We start from the raw sequence: 18,244 nt of genomic DNA on the forward strand, positions 1-18,244 counted from the left end.
TTGCATTGATCTGGCATTGGTGGTAGGACTGAATTTTTTTTTTTTTTTTTTACTTTCAGAACTTGGTTTTGATATTGTTAAATTATTTGGATGTAGATAAAGAAATGTATCAGTGGGATTCATCAAATGAATAACATAATTGACTTACCTGGAATCTCTCTGGGCTTTTCCAACTCTAACATTCAGCGTCTTCACGATTCTTTCAGTGTCTCGTGACTCTACGTCCAGCAGTATTGCTCTGGGTCGAGGGCGGAGAGCAATGGAAATGTAAGAACTGAGGCAGAATCCTAAATTAAATCACATTATTGAATTTGCAAGGGACTGTTAGGAAATTCCACATGTCAATGTTAATGTATTTTACATCATAGTTAGGTATAAAAGACTCACTGCAATGGTCTTTGTAAAACTAGCAAATCAAACAGACAAACAAAAAAGCAAACCTAAAAACATTCAAAATGCCCCAATCAGGAGAATTCATTTAGTTGGCAGGCTATACAACCATTAAAACTGATGGTTATGAATATGATATATTCTCATGTTATAAAAACATGAGGAAAAGTGAGATATACAAAGCTATATATACTGGTTATAATTATGGAAAGTATTGAGAAGAGAAACTGGTTATTTTAATATATGAATAGGAACATATAGAAAAAACACTTCTATTACAGAGTTGTAATATTTTTACAGTAAAGTCTAAATTTCTAAATAAAATAGGACAAAAGCAAATATACATTGAGAAATCAATATAAATCTCTTCATAAGCACCAGCATTTCTCAGTGCAGTGAGATTCCAAGTAATGATTTTATGTGATTTATTCAGCATCTGTCATTTTAAGAATTGGATAATGTTTGGCTCCAAAGCAAAGAATAATTAGCAATATAATTAATCAAATTGGTGTTTATATTTCTATGTCAAAGTTAATCATTTTCATTTTCTTGTTTTATGGGAGGAGTTTGCCTTTTATTAAAGCTAATAGCATCCAAATTATTGCAAATGCATTCCAAAGGTTTAAATTGTACAGACTTAGTATCACAGTCATCATGAAATGTACAGTCAGTGCTCTCACTACGGACACCTGGAACAAAGGCAAAGCATTTTTACTTAAACTAAGGAGACTGCACTCGGAACTCCCATTCATTCAGCCAGTTATTCCTCTGTGTTAGGGACAGGAATCACGGCATATATACCATCTGGACTAATGAGATAGTCATTAGATTTCATCCTTGTCTGTTGTTCCTTACTCTCCCCTGCTGTCTCCCTCCCACCAACACACACACAAGGATGAGAACTCTTAACATCCTCCAGGAAGTCACAGAAATACAAGATGCAGACTGACTCATCCATTGAACACGGAGTGTTGGATAGTCATTTGTCAGTTTTTTTCACCCAATATGAAATCACATCAGGAATCTTGAGACAGACCATTATTTCAGGTTATTGTTGTGGCTGTTTTGTAGCTGACATAAAATATCACAGCAACCAGGGTGATAGGGAACTTTTCAATGATAAGTTTATTGAAACAGTTATAGATAGACCTTTCATCTGTCTATCAAACATATGTAAATAAATAATATATATGTTGACATTTCCGAGTGAGCAGACCCTTGCCAGCTCTGTCTTTTGCTATGGCAAATCTTGCGGGGGAGTTGAAATACTCAGTGTTTCCCTGTTGTGTGAAACCATTCTTGGCTGTAATGTCTCTCCAAGGAGCTGCTCTAATTAATGTAAAACACTCTAGATACTACTTCATAAATACTAAGCTTCCTCTAAGTGGCACAAAATTAAGATCCTCTATTGAACAGTTTCTCTATATGCTCCTGTGTGCTGGAATCATGGACCAATGCATTGCATTTCAGAAAGGAGGGGAGAGAAATCAGTAGTAAAAGCAGAGTTTGGAAACACTTATTTCTGCAGACCAACAGTTCTTTCTGCACTTACAGTGTACCTTAGTAAGCCCAGTCAACAGGGAACACTCTGGGGAAGAAATTATTTGAGTAAATAAAAATATACAGGCTGCAAAACATGAATCAGAATCACAGTGTCTCCAAACAACAGATATTTAAAGAATGCTTTTTATCTGTGAGCTTCAGCTGCTCTAATTAATGCTCTGAGTTCGTTCCTTCAAAAGCTTGCAACTGATTTGACATCGGTTATTTGCAGACACAGGAAAAAGGAGGCTGCCTCCAAAGAACCTTTTGTCCGTATATTCTTGAAAATTTCTGAGAGGAAAGTCTTCTAAGGAAGGCTTTATTTAACAATTATAATTTTTTCATGGATGTTTCCTTATACCTTTCTTATTTTACCATTCTGATCAGCTTATTGCTTATTTTCACTTATGGTGAGTTTGATAGCTTATGGTTATGAAATAGCCAGCTATTTCTTCAGTGTCTTTTATGTAGCTGTAGGTCTGGGCTACCTCCTGTCCCCTGCTCCAGACAACAGTCCCACAAATTAAATGAAAAATAGTGTCGAATATGATCTAACAAATGTCTAAGCTAAAATGAAAAGCATTCAAGGTTTGGATGTATCTGGAAAAAGTGCCAGACGCATTTACAAAATCCAATAAAAACCCCTCCCTATACGTCCTCCTTCAGATCAGATCTCATTTAGGCTACAAATTTTAGGAAAACTGGTTCATTCCTCTGCAGTCACATCTCAAAAGCTGAGAAACCTGCTGCTTTATTTTTCCCTGCTTTGTCTCTGGAAGCAGCTCAAACAGCCACTGTAAGCTTTCTAAGGTGTTGACAACATAAAAATCTATAAAGTTCGTCAAAACAAAACTATCAGCCATTGAAGAAGCAGGACAGAAGTATCTCTACAAGAGTATCTCAGTTAACACAGACACATGCGGCTTTTTCCCACCCCACTCCACCTGGGAATGGGATATGAAAATGTTAGAAGATCTAACTTGAAAAATCTAACCAAAGAATATCTCATCTCTTGATTTTTACTTAACAAATTTACAGTCACTGTGCTCAGATAGGGTAGCTATCAGAAAGTGTGTATGTATGCACGTGCATATATGGGAGAGACAGAGAAAGAACAGTGCTGAGTGGGTGAGGTTGAAAGCTGGGCTTTCAAGTCTGTTGTGACACCATTGACCAGATATTAGTTGAAAGAAGAAAACTGGATGACCCAGATGTGATTCTGGTCTTTGAAAACAAGCTATTTATATAATTCGTGCCAAGCAGGGAGGTAAGAGGCTAGGAGATGTGTGTGATATACTGATGTTTATAACAGTGTAGATAAAGATTTGTTTAAATCAAAGTTATTATCTTAGACCCGAGTGTCAGTTGACCACCAGGAGCTCCTTGAGACTCCTGAGGCCCACATAGTGACCCCCCACTCACGGTCTTCCCCTCCCCCAGTTTTCAGAAGCCAGAGGATGCCTACTGCATCTTGCACTGTAGTGCAAACAGATCCCCGCAAAGAGAGAGGAAGATAAAATGAATTTAAATTCCAAAGGGGTTCCAGTGCTGGTTTCCTAGTCCCCGAGTCAGCAATGTGTTTGTGAAAATTCAGCCTTTTTGTCTCCCAGTAAAAAGGAGCTAAATCTACATCGGTGGCCCAGTCTCGGGTTGCTATTCTTTGCATTTTCTATTCGAGTGAATGAGAGTGAATGAAGTGGCCGGGACCCTTCATTTGATCTACTCAATTGCATAAAGTGACAGAATTCTAATATATTTGTTTAATGCTCTTCAATGGGCTTTCACTTTTTTGCTTGCAAATGAAGCAAAATTTCATCCCCCTTTAACACCGGGACATATTTCATAACTCAGGCTGTGGTTTGAAGTGATCTTGAGAGGAGTTTTAGATTCAAAAAGTGGGAAATAAAGAAACAGATGTGAAGTTATTGTAAATTCCTAGAGTGGGCTCTGGGGCTATTGTGCCCCCACGGCGGGCGGTCCAAGGGCTGTGCCTTTCATGCTGTAATTGAAACATATTAATTAGATAATTTGTTGTTAGTTTAAACGAAACAAATGCATCCCTTTTGAGGCTTCACAGCTGGTGGGTTGGATTGTTTTTGTTTTGTTTTTGTTTGGGTGTCTCTGTGTATATGTGGCTTTAGGCGAAAAAAATTAATCGACATTTATATTAAGAATTGGAGAACACATTCTGATCCTGTTGTTACTTAAATGGATACCTTTTTACAAAGGGAGTTTCTATTTGCAAAAGTATAAACCCTCCCTGAACCACCCCCTCAATCTGGCATAAACTAATGTAAAACCTTCTGTTAGAAGCACTCCCCTTGGATTCTTTCTCCCTCCCACCTACCACTTGAGCACCTGGCCAGATTTATGCTTCCAAGACACTCAATGTTCTCATCTATTTTAAAGGAATTAAGCTCGCTGCTGTAATATTTAAGCCATTCCAAGGATCATTTACTAGCACCGCTCCTGCTAGTCTTCAGGCTTCTCAAAATCCCTAGCCCAGGCAATAGAAATAGTGAGAACTTCAACAGCTTCTCTCTTTCATTCATTCTCTCTCTCTCTCTGTCTCTCTCGCACAAAACTCATGCATTGTGTAAGCATTTCCCTAAATCACAGAGAAAGCCACTTAAAAACACAGTTGAGCACAGAAGCATGCTAAACACCAAAAGTAACAGAAGAGTCCAATTTTCAAATCAAAAACCTAAATTTTAAAAAATCAATATTGTCCAAATTTACAAAATATAAAATAATATAGCTTAACTCCATTCTCTGGGTGAGATCCCTAACATATACACCTTACTGCACGGGGTTGTCTCTTCCAGTTTTATTTTAAAGCTATGTGTATTGACTTTGGACTTGAGCCAGGTGAAAAGATTTAACATGACAAAGAGAGCCATTGAAGGTATGGAAGTTATAAACTTCCTTATTTGTGGGGTACTTCAGCTGGACTGGGTGCAAGTCTCAAAGCTAGAGTTGGAGTGGGATGGAGGCCTGTGTGTTTGGGCTGCTTTTGGATTCCTGATGAAGGTCAAAATATCATCAATGGATTTTTTACTTTACTCATTCAACTTCGTCTGAGAAAAGATGCCTGCAGTGGTGAAAGGAGGACTCACAATGCCGAAGTTATTTCATTCTTTGCAATACACCATGACGAACTTAACAGCTGAAAAGCACATTTTCAAATGCTGACTTGAAATCAGTCCTTTGCTAAAAATCAGTAATAGGACCTGCATCTTATTTGCCTCTGTTTATTAAATGTGTGTATGTACACATCACTTGCCTCTAAATTCTATTGCTGCTACTAGGAAAAGCATTTTACCTATGTAAGCTGAAAATATATAAAACGTTTGAGGCCCATGTTAGCCCTTTATGCTCCCTTCATTCTCAGTTCAAATGCAGTGTTAGTGAATTCCAGGAGATTAGAATATTCCATAGATGGCTTTTAATTTTATTTTGCAGGAAGTAGTACAAATGGTATTTCATTTTTTTTAACTGTAGATGATTTCTGCTTGGGAACAAAGTTTCAAGAGTTTCCTGGCCCAGGGTGGATAAGTTTTCCAGGCTTTCTTTAGCTGATCGTGTTGATATAATTGTGAATTGGGCTTGATGAATGAGTTTAGTTGTCCCCTGTCTGACGAGCTTTAGTGGCTTCATGCATTTTAATCAGTCCAATGATTCATTTATTTTCCACCTTTTTTTTTTTTTTTTTTTGGCTGTGTGTGGGATCCTTCCTTTAAAAAAAAAAAAAAGTCACAACAGGATTAATTATCCTTTGCATTAATCCTAATTTTTTTTTTTCAGATAACCCTCTGAAGATATAAAGGTCGCAAGTGCTAAGGGTTCTCCTAGTGGAGTAGAGACATGATGATTTCTGGGTGGGTTTCTCTGTTGCACAAGGTCTCTTGTTTAATCATTTTACACAGTGAAGTGTTAATCACCATTTAAGTTTGTCTTTGTCTTGTAACTTCATTAGTTGAATACACACCTCACTCTGGAAATATGGTGACCCCTTCAATAAAGTTTTAATTGGCCTTGAGCCATACATTCTTGGCAAACTTTAATTCTCTGCAAAAATCTGAAGAAAAGCAAATACTTACAGGCAGGTATTTAACTTCATTCATTTCTTTAAAATAAATGCACCAAGCATTATTTTCCCAGATGAAGGATTAAAGAGAAATCTTTTCAGTTAAAAGTGAACAGGTTTCTTGACAAGCTATGTGGACTTTTAAGTAACTTCTGAAAAAGAAAATTTCAATGACTACAATAATTTAAAGGACCAAGGAAATGAAGGGTCACTGCAAATAGGTGTATCAGAATATAAATATTGAGTAAGCAAGTTTGCTTTCAAATTCTTTATCTCCATATCGCCTCTACCTGGTTTCGATAGAAGACTTATATTCATACAACTACTGTCTATTTTGTAAAATGTATGTTTTAAGATAGGCAAAATAAATATAAAGTACTATTGTTTTTTTTTTCATGAACAGTTTCTCTTTCAGCACTGCACATGTGCACCTGATCTATACTAGAGAATAGATTATTTCATCTCTCTCTCTGGGCAAATGTCTTCAAGAGTTCGTCTGAATAATTTCTCCCCTAGTCTGCAAGTGCATAAGAGGAGGTTTGTTTTAAAAATAAGTTATGAAAAAGACAAACTACTCAGACAATGAATTGCAGAAGGCATGCTTAGAGAAGCACTACATCTATCTTTCATAGAGTTGTTTGTAGTAACTTTTCAAAAACACACACAACTAAAATTTGAATTTACATATTTTAATGAGAAAATATTATTTGGACTAGGTTCATAATTTAATGTAGACACCTTTTTAAAATTCTTTGTCTTAAAACAGGCATGCTGGGAACAAGAACATCAATATTTAAAACGCCATGCTAATTCTGTACAGGGAGGGAGAGAAAATGAAAGGTAAAAATGGTACAGCTCTGATGACACTACAACTTTTTTTTTTAACTTAAGCAGGTCACACCAGAACAACAGTTTGTTTTCCAGCAAATTACCTAAGATTCTAAAGGAATATAGCAAACAAAAGTGCATTTTACACAGTGTATAATCATTCCTATTCACAATCATTTACATCTCTTTGCAGCCCTTGAGCTTCTTGAAAAAGTTCCTGTAGCAAACAGAAAGACTTGTCCATGGGAGACCTATCTGGTGACACCTCCTTCATGTTACCAGTCAGCTTATCTAAGTTCTTCTAGGGTTGCCCTTGATGGTTTCTTAGTTTGGACTTATTTCATTTTCTTTTTTCCTTCCAACAATAAAATAAATAGTTAAAAAGGTCTCTAAGTAATCGGAAAGTTAACATCCTAATTAACTTTCCCATACCCACCCCTTCCCTCCCCTAAACCTGGCCAGAAATGCAGAGTAAACATTCACATTACAACAGGTACTTGTAAAGTGGGCTTTGCCCGCTCGCCCGCCAAAGCAATACGGATTCAAGTTCACTGTTTACGTTTTACCGGGCGCTTTGTAAACATACAAGGTTACTTTTATTTTGTTTGTGTTGAGGACAAACGTCTCCTTCCCAGCTTAGTAGCCTCTCCCCTAAACTCCCAGCGCGAGGAGCCTCTGGCAGAAAACAAAACCCAAAACAAAAAAACTCCGCAGAAGCCGTGGAGGCAGGGCCGCTTCTCAGGGAAGCTGTGGTCCGCCCAGCCCCTGCCGGATGGGCGGAGGCGAGTAGGGTAGGAAGTTAGTGGTCCCTTTTCGCGGCAGATTTCCAAGACGTAAACAGAGATCTGGCTCTCCGCTGGGTGGCTGCAGCCCACATGGGAGATGTGTTCCAGGAAACCTCGGAGACGGTTTCTCTGGGCTTGGAGCAACGGCGCCGTGTCCAGAGCCTCGCGGATCCGGGCCGAACGAAGACGCGCTCCTCTCCGAGGCGGCAGGAGGCAGGAACTCCCCTGCCTCTTCAGTGGGAGAGGGTTTCGGGGCCCCGGGCATGGGAAGACTTGGCTCAGGCGTTCCTTGCCTTTCCCTCTTGGGGGCGAGGACAACTCTCACGCGCGCCTCCTGGCCCATCTGCAAGTTTGTGTTTCGTTTCCTGGGTCCAAAACAAAAGTTCTCACGGGGAAGAGAGGGTTGGCCGAAGGTGAAATGGACAAATTAGGGTGTCCCAGGTCGAGGAGGGCAGGACTGGGAGCCGGGGGAGGCGAGTGAGCTGGCGGGGAGGGGAACAAGAGGGGGCGCCGGCCTCTGCGGGTCAGTGCACCGCCACTGAGTGCAAGGCGGAGGCCGGGCTGGTGAGCGTTTCGCTGGGAGTAGCGGGGCTGCTTTGGCTGGTGGCTGTTTGAGAGGACGTGGGGCTAAGCGAGGGCGGCGAGTTCGAGAGCAAGGTGGGGATGGGCGCAGGCAGCGCGGGCAGGGCAGGCACTGCGGCCGGTGTGGGCTTGATGGGCACGGGGATGGCGGGCAGTGTCTGGCCCGCTGCGTGACACAGAGGCTTCAGTGGCACGCCGTAGGCGCTGTAATCGCCACTTGCCATGGAGATGGGGGTGGCTGAATCGATCATGCCCGCGGAACCGTACACGTGTGGCCAGCCGGTGCCCAGCGAGCTGCCCATCGTAGTCAACTGGTTGGGGAGCGGGTAGGCGGCGGGCACGGGCTGCATGGCGGAGAACGCCAGCCCCCCGGGCATCTTGTACTCGCGTGCGATGATATTCTCGATGGCAAAGGGATGCTTGAAGCCTGAGGGCTGCGCCACGCCGCCCAGGTTGTAGGCGGCCGTGGGCATCTGCGGCAGGTGCGTGCCCGAGGCGGCCAGCGCGCTCAGGCGCAGCTTGGCCTGCTGCTGCAGGTACTGCGCGGCGTCAGCGGGCTTGCTGGGCGCCAGGTGGTCCGACTTGAGCACCTTGAAGCGCTTGCGGCGCCTCAGGAAGCTGCCGTTCTCGAACATGTCCCCGCAGCTGGGGTGCAGCGCCCAGAAGCTGCCCTTGCCAGGTTGGTCTGGCCGCCGCGGGATCTTAATGAAGCAGTCGTTGAAGGAAAGGTTGTGGCGCAGGCTGTTCTGCCAGCGCTGCGTGTTCTCCCGATAGTAGGGGAAGCGGTCCATGATGAACTTGTAGATTTCGCTCAACGGCAGCATCTTCTCTGGCGAGCTCTGGATGGCCATGGCGGTTAGCGATATGTATGAGTAGGGCGGCTTCTGGTCGCTATACGTGTTGCGGCCCGGCCGAGGCATCTTCTTCTTTGCCCCCTCCTAGCTCTGGGTCCGCGCGGGCCTGCTCGGATCTGGGAAGGGGGAAAGATAAGCGGGGGAGGGAGGAGGACGTGGATGCACAGACGAGGTCAACCAGGCCAAGAACAGACTTCGGGGGTGGCGCAAGTAGGGGGCTTTGGCGCTGGATCAGCCAGCGTCTAAGCTCTTTAGCCACCAACTTTGTGTGTCGAGTGGGACGCAGCCAGGGGGCGCGGGAAGGGAAGCCGGCGAGCGGCGTGAGGGTAGCCTGGAAGTAAGCCCGGACCTGGAGCGGGAACTGGGGGTAGAGATGCAACCGTGAGCCGCTCACCTTAAAGTTGCCCCAAGTTGCGCGTCCGCATCCGGGATGGCGCTGCTGCTCGCCTTGTTCCTCCCGGCGCGCAGCCAGGGCGCAGTGTCCAGGTTCGGCTGGGCTCCGTACGTCTCTGAGCTCAGCAGCTCAGTCCCGCAGCGCCCCGCGCCGCCCGGTCCCTGGCGCTTCTGGCCGTGCGCTCCGCGGGTGGCCGAGCTCGGCTGTGGAGTTCCGGCGCGAACGCTGGCAGCAGCGGCCTCGGGGCTTCGGAGGGCGCTGCTCTGGGCTCCGCAGCTCCGCTGAGCTAGGTGGCTGCCTCCATGTCCTCCCTCGAACCATCTGATAGTTTTAAGCGGTGACAGGAGCAGAAAAGACCCCTGTAGCGGTGCTTCATTAATGTGCCACTTCTTAGCTATCATATGACAATCGCCTTGGGAGGAGGAGGAAGAGGAGGGGGAGCGGGGGATGCAGAGGGAGGGGACTGAGCGAGAGGGAAAGAGCCTGGCCAGCTCTGGTTTCTTTCACACCTATTTACATGGACACCTTGGCCAATAGGAATCACTTCCAGCTCAAGACTGGGCGAGGGGGAAGAGCCTCTGCCACCGGTGGGAGCAGGACGCGCCGGCCAGGGTGCGTGATGTGAAGGTATGGGGTGGTAGCGGCGGGAGCAGGGATACAGGCTACAGGCGACCACTCACATTCAGAGACCGAGCTGCTGCGCAGATGGTATTTGACATGGAAATTGCTTGGCTATTGGGGTATTTTGTTTCCTTTGCAGTGTATCGGGTTTGTATTGTTGGCTAACTTAAGGCACAGCTTTCCCCTGAAGGAGACCCTTTCCTTGCGCGTGGCATTACCCGGGAATGGTTACATGGGTTAATTGTAATGAAAATACACCCTTCCCCTAGTTCTCCGAGAGGCAGGTCAAAGTTTGATTTGACCTTCCTAGGCTGCTTCCTTAACGCGGCACAGTGGGTGTGTAGCTTTAAGGGAGGGTTTTAAAAGACAAAAAAAAAAAAACACAAAAAACTATCGGACAGCCCCGTGTAAGAGCCCATTTTTAATCTAAGTGTATTGGCCAAATTAAAAGAATTAAAACAGTGTATCTGTGCAAATAAGCAAGGTCTTCACTTTAAAATTCCTCCAGGAATCTGGTTAGATACAGGATGGAGGCTCTGGGGCTGTTGGGGAAGACGGTGTGGGGACCGGGGGAGGGCCTGAGTTTGGTTTACACAGTTGTCTCTTGCTTTCCGTAGGTGGTTTAAAACAGGAGTAAGGGGTGGGCTGAAAGTTTGTATTTTACAGCTGAAACTTTCTCCCCATCCCCCCTTTATTACATAGAAAAAAGTTATGTAGGGTTTAGAGGGCCCAGCAAAAGCTGCCTGCGGCCCCACTAAAACTGCACTACCTTCTAGATTTGCCAAGAACCAGAGGATTTTCCTTTTTTGGAGAGAAGAGAGGATGGGGATGTGCCTAGGATCACCCTGCCTACTGTGGGTAACTGGTTTCCTTCAGTTTGGATTCATCTCTGGAGATTCAGTGAATTATTATTATCATTATCATCGTTGTCACCATCATCATCAAACTGCTATGAAATAGTGAGTTAACCCTGCCCGCTTGCACGCCATCTACAAATGTAGATGCTAGGCATTCCCACTGGTTTCTGCACATTCTCTAACCTTTATGGTTTTCAAAAGAAATTTGTACTATCTCGTTTTTAAAAACTCAGTACCTGTAGCCCACAATAAATCATCTTCAGTCTGGAAATATGAGAACTTTTTTTTGGCAGGAGGAGGATGAAGTGGTGGTGGGAGATTTCTGGGTGTGATGTTTTGACACTTATTGATATTAGAACTTTATTAGTGTAGCTGTTTGGGGTTAGCATAAAAAAGGATCTTTAAACATGCATGCACGTGTGTGCACTGTACATGCGGACACACATACACACGCACACACCCTCCATTAACCATAGTTTCAGAGGTGGTCAATAACTCACCAAAACGTAACTTAAACACGGTGAATTTAGGAGATTAAACAATTTCATTAATATTGAAATGGCCCTCGCGTCTGGGCTGCCTTGCTTGAGATGCAAGCGCACGTTTTTCAATATTAACAGAAGTGCTTGAAGAAAAGAATAATGTCACCTTCTTAATTCAGAAAAAATAACCAAGAGGAGGAGGTGGGTGTTCAGGGGTGGGGGAGGGATGCTGACCTGTCTCTGGGGCACTACTGGAGAAAGGCTGACAAACCCTCTACAGGTAAACCAGTTGGACCCAAGAGGAACCTCTCGGAACTTGGGCTGAAGGCAGTGGTACTTGCCGGAATTGCAGCACGCTTCAGCTCCTAAAGAGGTGCGGTGTTTGGGGGGTTTCTTGGCGCGGCCAGGATAGACTCCAGGGTCCTGAGATAGGAGCCTAGGAAGCTTAGGAGCTTGAGGGACCCGCTGATTACTAGTAGTGGGGGCTTATGTTTTCCAGACTGAAAGGCTTTGGTCCAGTTTTCCTGCTTTAGAAGGCAACTGGAATCCGAGGTACAAGGAGGGCAAGGCAGAAGCCCTTCTGGGAGGGAGAGGTACTAGCATGGAAGCCCCCAAGAATTTTTAGGATCCTCTAAGAAAATACGTATACACACACACACACACTCATAGTGTTTTAAGAAGGGTTGGATTCGGGATGTGAAAGATCTCTGTTCACCCTGCGACAGCCAGGAAGATTCTTTTTGATTCTTTTCTACCATTTGTGTGTGTGTGTGTGTGTGTGTGTGTGTGCGCGCGCGCGTGCGCGCGCACACACACACACACACACACCCCAGTAGTTCCCGCGTATTAAGGGTGGGGGATGGGGAGAGGGAATGTTTTTGTTTTAACAATTGGCATTTTGTTGCCTTGCAAAGGGTCTTTGTATGGCTGTCGAAATCATTGCTCCAAGTAAACAGAAGATTAACTAAATTCTAAGAGTAAAAACGTTTGGGTGAAAAAAAAAATCCAAGTTGGAATAAATCTAGGTCTGTCTCCCTGGGAAAGTTGTCACCACCAAGCTGGGGACATGGGAGGATATAAGTAAGGACCCTCAAAGTTTGGCTCTGGTGAAAATGGGAAGTGAGGCACATTGCCCATGCTCAGGACTAATTAAAGAAATTGCATCTAATGGCACAAGTTTGTCTTCTGTGAGGAGTGCGGAGTTGTGAGATGCACATTTAAAAAGTATACTTTGCTGTAAAATTGTACCTTAATTTCCTCCTGAAGATCTACAAAGCCCAGGGGAAGGGACAGATTTGCATGCTCTTTAAAGAGCGTTTTAAGACTGGTATTATGAAGAAGAGGAGGGAAGGAGCACTTTCCAGAAATCTTGAAAAGTGCATCAGTCTATTGTATAGAACCCAAAGCAAACAGAAGCTTTGGGGAGGGAGTACATCTGACCTGGAGGCTTAGGGAGTTGTTGGGAAAACTGTATAAAATACACATAAGTCAATTATACCCATGTGCAAACCAACTGGAAATCTCTTTCGTGCAATAGCCATTCATCACCTCCGCAGAGCCCACCACCGACCACCTTTCTGCTTGGAGAGTTTGCAATAGCCTCTTTTCTCACAAGCTGGACCACACACGGCTACAGATTTTGTAATAATTTATGCTAATTTCCCTCCATAAATCCACAATTCGCTTCAGTGGCACCGGGGCTGCTGAGGGAGTAAAAAGGAGACAGAGGGGTGACAAATACAATATTGATTTTGATTCCTTCTGTTGTCAAGCAGGTGTGTGTGCGTGAACGGTGGGGCTGGGGTTTGGGGGCGGGGGTTCGAGGAGAGGAAAACTATCCAGAGCCCATGCCAGCCGCTCCATCCACACTCCAGAAAGTAATGCGCCCTGGTTTGTTAATATTTACCAAACACCAATGGGAGGTGGAGGAGAGTACCCGGCAGCTTCTGAGGGTTTCCTAGGCGCCAAAAACAATACCCGCCTTCCCAACTTGGAAAGTGAACTCCGTGCTGCCTGGAGCGCTTTGGCTAAGCCTTCCTGGGCCCCCTTCTCCTCCTCCTCCTTTCACTCTGGGAGTGCTCCCCTCCCTCTCCTCCATCCCCCCTCCTTCTTTCCTCTTTCTAATGCACTCTTGTCCTTCAGTTCTCTTCACTTTACTTTTTCTCCCTCTCTCCACTTTTCCCAGCATCTCTGTAAAATGGGCAGTAAAAGTGCTAGGAAGTGGGGGTGAAGGTCGAGGGCTTGTGCCTCCTCTGACCCGCCCCAACTTTTCAGGCTGCCTCCTGCAGGTGCCCAAGTCCTCTGGTCTCTCTGAGAACCCACGCTAAAGGCACTGTGCCTCTTTGTCAGTCTTCATCAGATCTGGACTTTGGTGGCATGAAATGACTTAGCTTTCCTTTAAAAAGGATTTTGTTCCTGGGGTATTCAGCACTAAAGCAAACTCCCTCAGCTGGTCAGTGGTCGATTTTTGTAAAAAAAAAAAAAAAAAAAAGCATCCTCCTGAGTGTCCGGGAGACTGTCCTCAGAATATGTGCACCTGCAGCTCCAGCAGCCCGCATGGCACAGCCTGGCTCCAACCTTGGGGATCTGGGCACCGGAGGGACCCTGCTCAGGAAGTTCTCTCAGCCTGGCGCCACTGGACAGCAGGGTCTTGCAGGTCCTTGGGCCCCACCAGAGACCCACACCCAGGTGGGCGCTGCATCAGGGAAGCCTTTTGGCCATGGCTGCCCCATGCTCCTAGGAGTCTGGGCTCATACTGCCAGGCCAGTTGGATGACGTCTGGTGGGAAATCAGAGTGTTAAAGGAAAGGGGTGGGGGAGGGGACACATGGTTGGCCAAGGGCCAACTGGCAGCAGAAGGACTTGGCACCCTCTTCACCAGTGCTCCCCAATGCCACCCCAAGCACCAGGCAGCCCGAGTAGCACAGTTATTTTTCAAACCAGAAGGAAGGAACATCTCACAGGGAACTTTGGATCCATGTATTTAATTGGTTGGTGATTGGGCTATATAGGGTTTGGAGAGATCCAGGAGAAACTTTGGATGAGGAGCATACTGCCTAAAATCAATACCCCCGCCCCCTCCAAATCTTGCTGGATTCTGAGGGAGACAAGAGCCTCTACCTCCTGATCACGCTTTACTCCCATCCAAACCAGGAGGGTGTGGGTGAGTGTGGGGGGGGTGCGGGGGGCAGATGTTGATATTCAGAGGTGTCTCCTCCCCAGTCTCTGCTGCCTGGCTGTGGATATGGCCTCTGGCTATGGCTGGGGCACCTGAAGTTAAAATCTGTTTTCCTTGGGGTTGTGTGAAAGGGAATGGCAGCACCTCACACATTATAGATGTATTTCCCAAGCAGCTGCTCCAGCTTGGAGAGTGTGGAAGGCTCAGTTTTCCCTCCATCTCAAGCAGGAAAAAAAACAGCCAGAGATAGAGACTGGTCTGCTTGACATCCATCCCCAAGAAGTGCCAACCCCACCCATAGTAAACAGGCAGTTTCAATGCCCCTGAAAACAACTCTTGCCGGCTCCCCATAATGCCCTCTCTTTGGATTCTGTTTGCTAAATACCATTTGGTCTTTGCTGGCAGTGGTTTGCTCTGAGATTTCAAGGCTTTAAAGCCTGACTTTCCAAATCCAGTCCCTCTTTGTACTAATAATTGCATCGCTTTAAATTGGGCATTACCAAACCTACATATGTACTTGTCCCAAAGTTATTTGCCAATGGTTGGTGGAAGGATTTTTGTTGTTACTAAACCCTCCCCAGAAGTTTTGCCCTGCACTGTGTGAAATAGAAGCAGCAATTCAAATCTATTATTATTATTATTGGAGGAAATATTGCTAAAACCACCTTGGTATTGAAGGGATTAACTTGCTTTTCTCCCAGCCCCTAACTCTGGGGTTAAGACAGCAGTAGATCAACTGTATAATGTGTGCACTGTTCGCTCATTTGTACAAGCAGAACAAAGGTTGGACTAAGCCAAATTGCATTGCACTTGTGAACCGAGGCCCGATGTGAAGTATCTTTTACAGCGGGGGGAATGAGAACAATTTCGTGTATGTCTAAAAGGGAATAACAAAGCCACTTTCTCGAGCATCTCAAAGTGAAGTAGCGAGGCGTGACATTCCCAGGGTGAGGAGGGACAAAAGCAGGGTCAGGGGGATGAAAAAGAGAATCAAACAGCCACTTTCACATGTCTGCCCTCAACTGCTGCACCTCTCCATAATAGGAAACAAATGTTGTAAAAGGGGGGATTGCTCCCATTCATTCAAAATAGCAAATGATAGCTAAACAACATTGTCAAAACTGAATCAACTTCTGTGCAGTACCACCCAGAAAAAGGTATTGTGTTTTGTTTAATAGCGGGGTGGAGCAAAGGGTCTTTTTTTTTAAGGGGGGAGGGGGAGAAAATCACCCTATACTTTTCATATTAATTTTCTTTGTCAAGAATTACTTGTTTGCTCAGATTTGGGGGAGGAGGTCAGTATCTCTGGTTAGGCAGCCACTTTTTAAATGTTATTTTGGGAGAAGGATTTAGGGAACGCAGAATCGGGAAGGTTTTTAGCTTTATGAGGTGTTTCAAAGCTTCCAGTAAGTGAGAAGAGTGGTGCGTTTCCTTTGACTGCATTATCTGGAAAAATTAAGATAGTGATTGCAAGAGAATATTAAGTTAAATCCTGTACAGTAGGTTAAATGTCCTTTGCTCAGAAATTTGAATAAAATCAATTCTGTGGAGAGGGGTAACTGCAGAGCTCTGAAATGAAAAATATCTTGCATCCATAATAGTTGTTGGTGCATTCGCCCGTTTTAATTTGTTTTGAAACCGGATAACCTGTAGGTCTCCAGGCTTAAAACCCTGGGCTTCAGCTTTGTTTGTTCAGAGACGAGGAGGAGAGCTTAACCCGGTAGACATATGCAGTATGTGTTTTCTTAATGGCAGAAGCAGGTCTCGCTGAAGTCCACAACAGCCTTTAGATATAATAACTCACTGTGTTCCTGGGATGGTTAAAACTATTTGATTTCTTTCTCTCTCTCTTTCCCCACCCAAACCGCCACCCCCCCAACACACACACCTCGTTTGGGCTTTTTTTTCCTTTGGTCGCCATTCGTCCCCCGCTGAGCTGCCACCCACAAAGCGGGTTTGAAAAAGAAAGACACCAAAGAAAGAAAGCGGCTGATCCTTACTGGCCTCCCCCAACTAAGAATGGCTGGGAGGCGGGCCCTGGCGGGGCCAGCAGCGCGGCCAGGAGCTCGCCTCCGCTGGGCGGCGGGGTCCCTGGCAGCGGGGTCCTTCCGCTTAGGCGGGTCTCACCTGGGACCAAGACTTTGCTTCTCGAGTCCCGGCGCTGGGTGCCCACCCCCTACCGTGTGCCCTCCTCATCAGCACCGACTTTGCTCCGGGCTCGCACTTCGCTCACTCCTGATGGGTCGCTGTCAGACTAGCTGTAGGGGATACCCGGTTGCCCTGAGTTTACCAACGCCACAGAAACGGATGCACCGCCCTCGGCGTTCCTCTATCTCTTCATCTCTTTCCTTCCCTCTTCCCTCTCCCTCTCTACCCTCATCCCTTCTTTCTCAAACTCAGGTTTCAATTTTCACAGCAGTCGGGATATCAGATTGTAGGTTTGCAAAAAAAACTAGCTGCCTTCCCAGCAATGCAGTGTCTGGGATCGGCAGTGCATTTCCTCCTGCACCCTGCCGGCACAACCAAAAGAAAGGAAGGGATAAGGGTTACGAAACATTCAAACACCCTCACCCTCACGCATGACCCGCGCACTTCAGCGGTGAGTGGTGGGCCACCATAAGTGATGGACTGCGGAGAGGGGGATAAATCATTAACTTGACCGATCATAGCATCCGTGTAGCTTTTAGGAAACTTCCGCACTTACAACTGTGGTTGACAACATTCACCCGCCCCTCCCCAACCCATCCTCACAGCCAGCCTACTAAACAACCCCTCACTCCCCCTTATTCAATATTTTTATTAAGAAAAATATATTTAAAATAAGCAGTAAATCTGCACTACTATTTATCTCTTAAAGTACCTTCTCCTCTCCATCTTTTGGGTGAATCCTGAATCGGAAGGATTTAATTCCAAAAGGCTGATATGCAGGTGATTTTCTTTGGAGTGACAACCATTTGTTTATGGTGGCCATCGTGATTTGATTGGTGGAGTGGATGGATTCCTTTAACTAAAGTAGGCTGCCTTTTCTTCCCGTGCAGGCAGTTAAGAAAACCTCTCACTTCACCCACCCCCACCCCACCCCACCCCCAGCATTGGGGGTTCAAAGTCTTTAGTTCTCTCGAATACCCAAAGTTTGGGGAAGGTCGGTCTTTCAGTTCCGTCCGTTCATCCTCTTTTCATTTATTTTTCTTTAATTGCCAAAAAAAAAAAAAAAAAAAAAAGCTGTACATAAATAGGGTAAAATAGAGAACCGTAGAGAGTGGATCAGATCTTTCTTTTTTCTCCACATTTGTTACCCTTTTCCAAAAGGACAGAGGGAGCCGCGGGCTTCCTAGGTTCCCCAGATCTTTGGTAACTATTAGCAACTTAGGTTTTCCTTCGCGTCCGGATCCCCGCGACCTGTTGATGACTGAGTCGCGTAGCACAGAGCTCCGCGTCAAAGTTGGTTATGTAAACTGCTTGTGTATTTCACATTATCATCGCGCTGTCTGGAGGCAATGTAGATTTTCTAAAGATCTAATGAATAAACAACCAGCAACTGCTGGCGGTGTAATTTACATTGTTAATGCATACATGTGTATAATAAATATGCATTTGTATGTCTTCAAATAAACTCTTTTTAGTTTCTAACCTGTGGTGATTTTT

At 45.2% G+C, this 18,244-nt stretch overlaps 1 protein-coding gene across 1 annotated transcript; it reads right to left on the bottom strand.

The window, feature by feature from the left end:
• Positions 1-6,705: 6,705 nt before the first annotated feature.
• FOXB1 (forkhead box B1) lies at positions 6,706-9,226 on the bottom strand. The gene has a single exon (XM_061431129.1). It carries the CDS (start codon positions 9,132-9,134, stop codon positions 8,157-8,159), a length of 978 nt encoding a protein of 325 aa, XP_061287113.1. The 5' UTR covers positions 9,135-9,226; the 3' UTR covers positions 6,706-8,156.
• Positions 9,227-18,244: the final 9,018 nt, after the last annotated feature.

This window comes from Bos javanicus, chromosome 10, assembly GCF_032452875.1.
Source record: "Bos javanicus breed banteng chromosome 10, ARS-OSU_banteng_1.0, whole genome shotgun sequence".
Lineage (NCBI taxonomy): Eukaryota > Metazoa > Chordata > Mammalia > Artiodactyla > Bovidae > Bos > Bos javanicus.

Coding starts and splice junctions, on each gene's coding strand:
- FOXB1 (XM_061431129.1), bottom strand. CDS start 9,134: ATGCCTCGGCCGGGCCGCAACACGTATAGCGACCAGAAGCCGCCCTAC.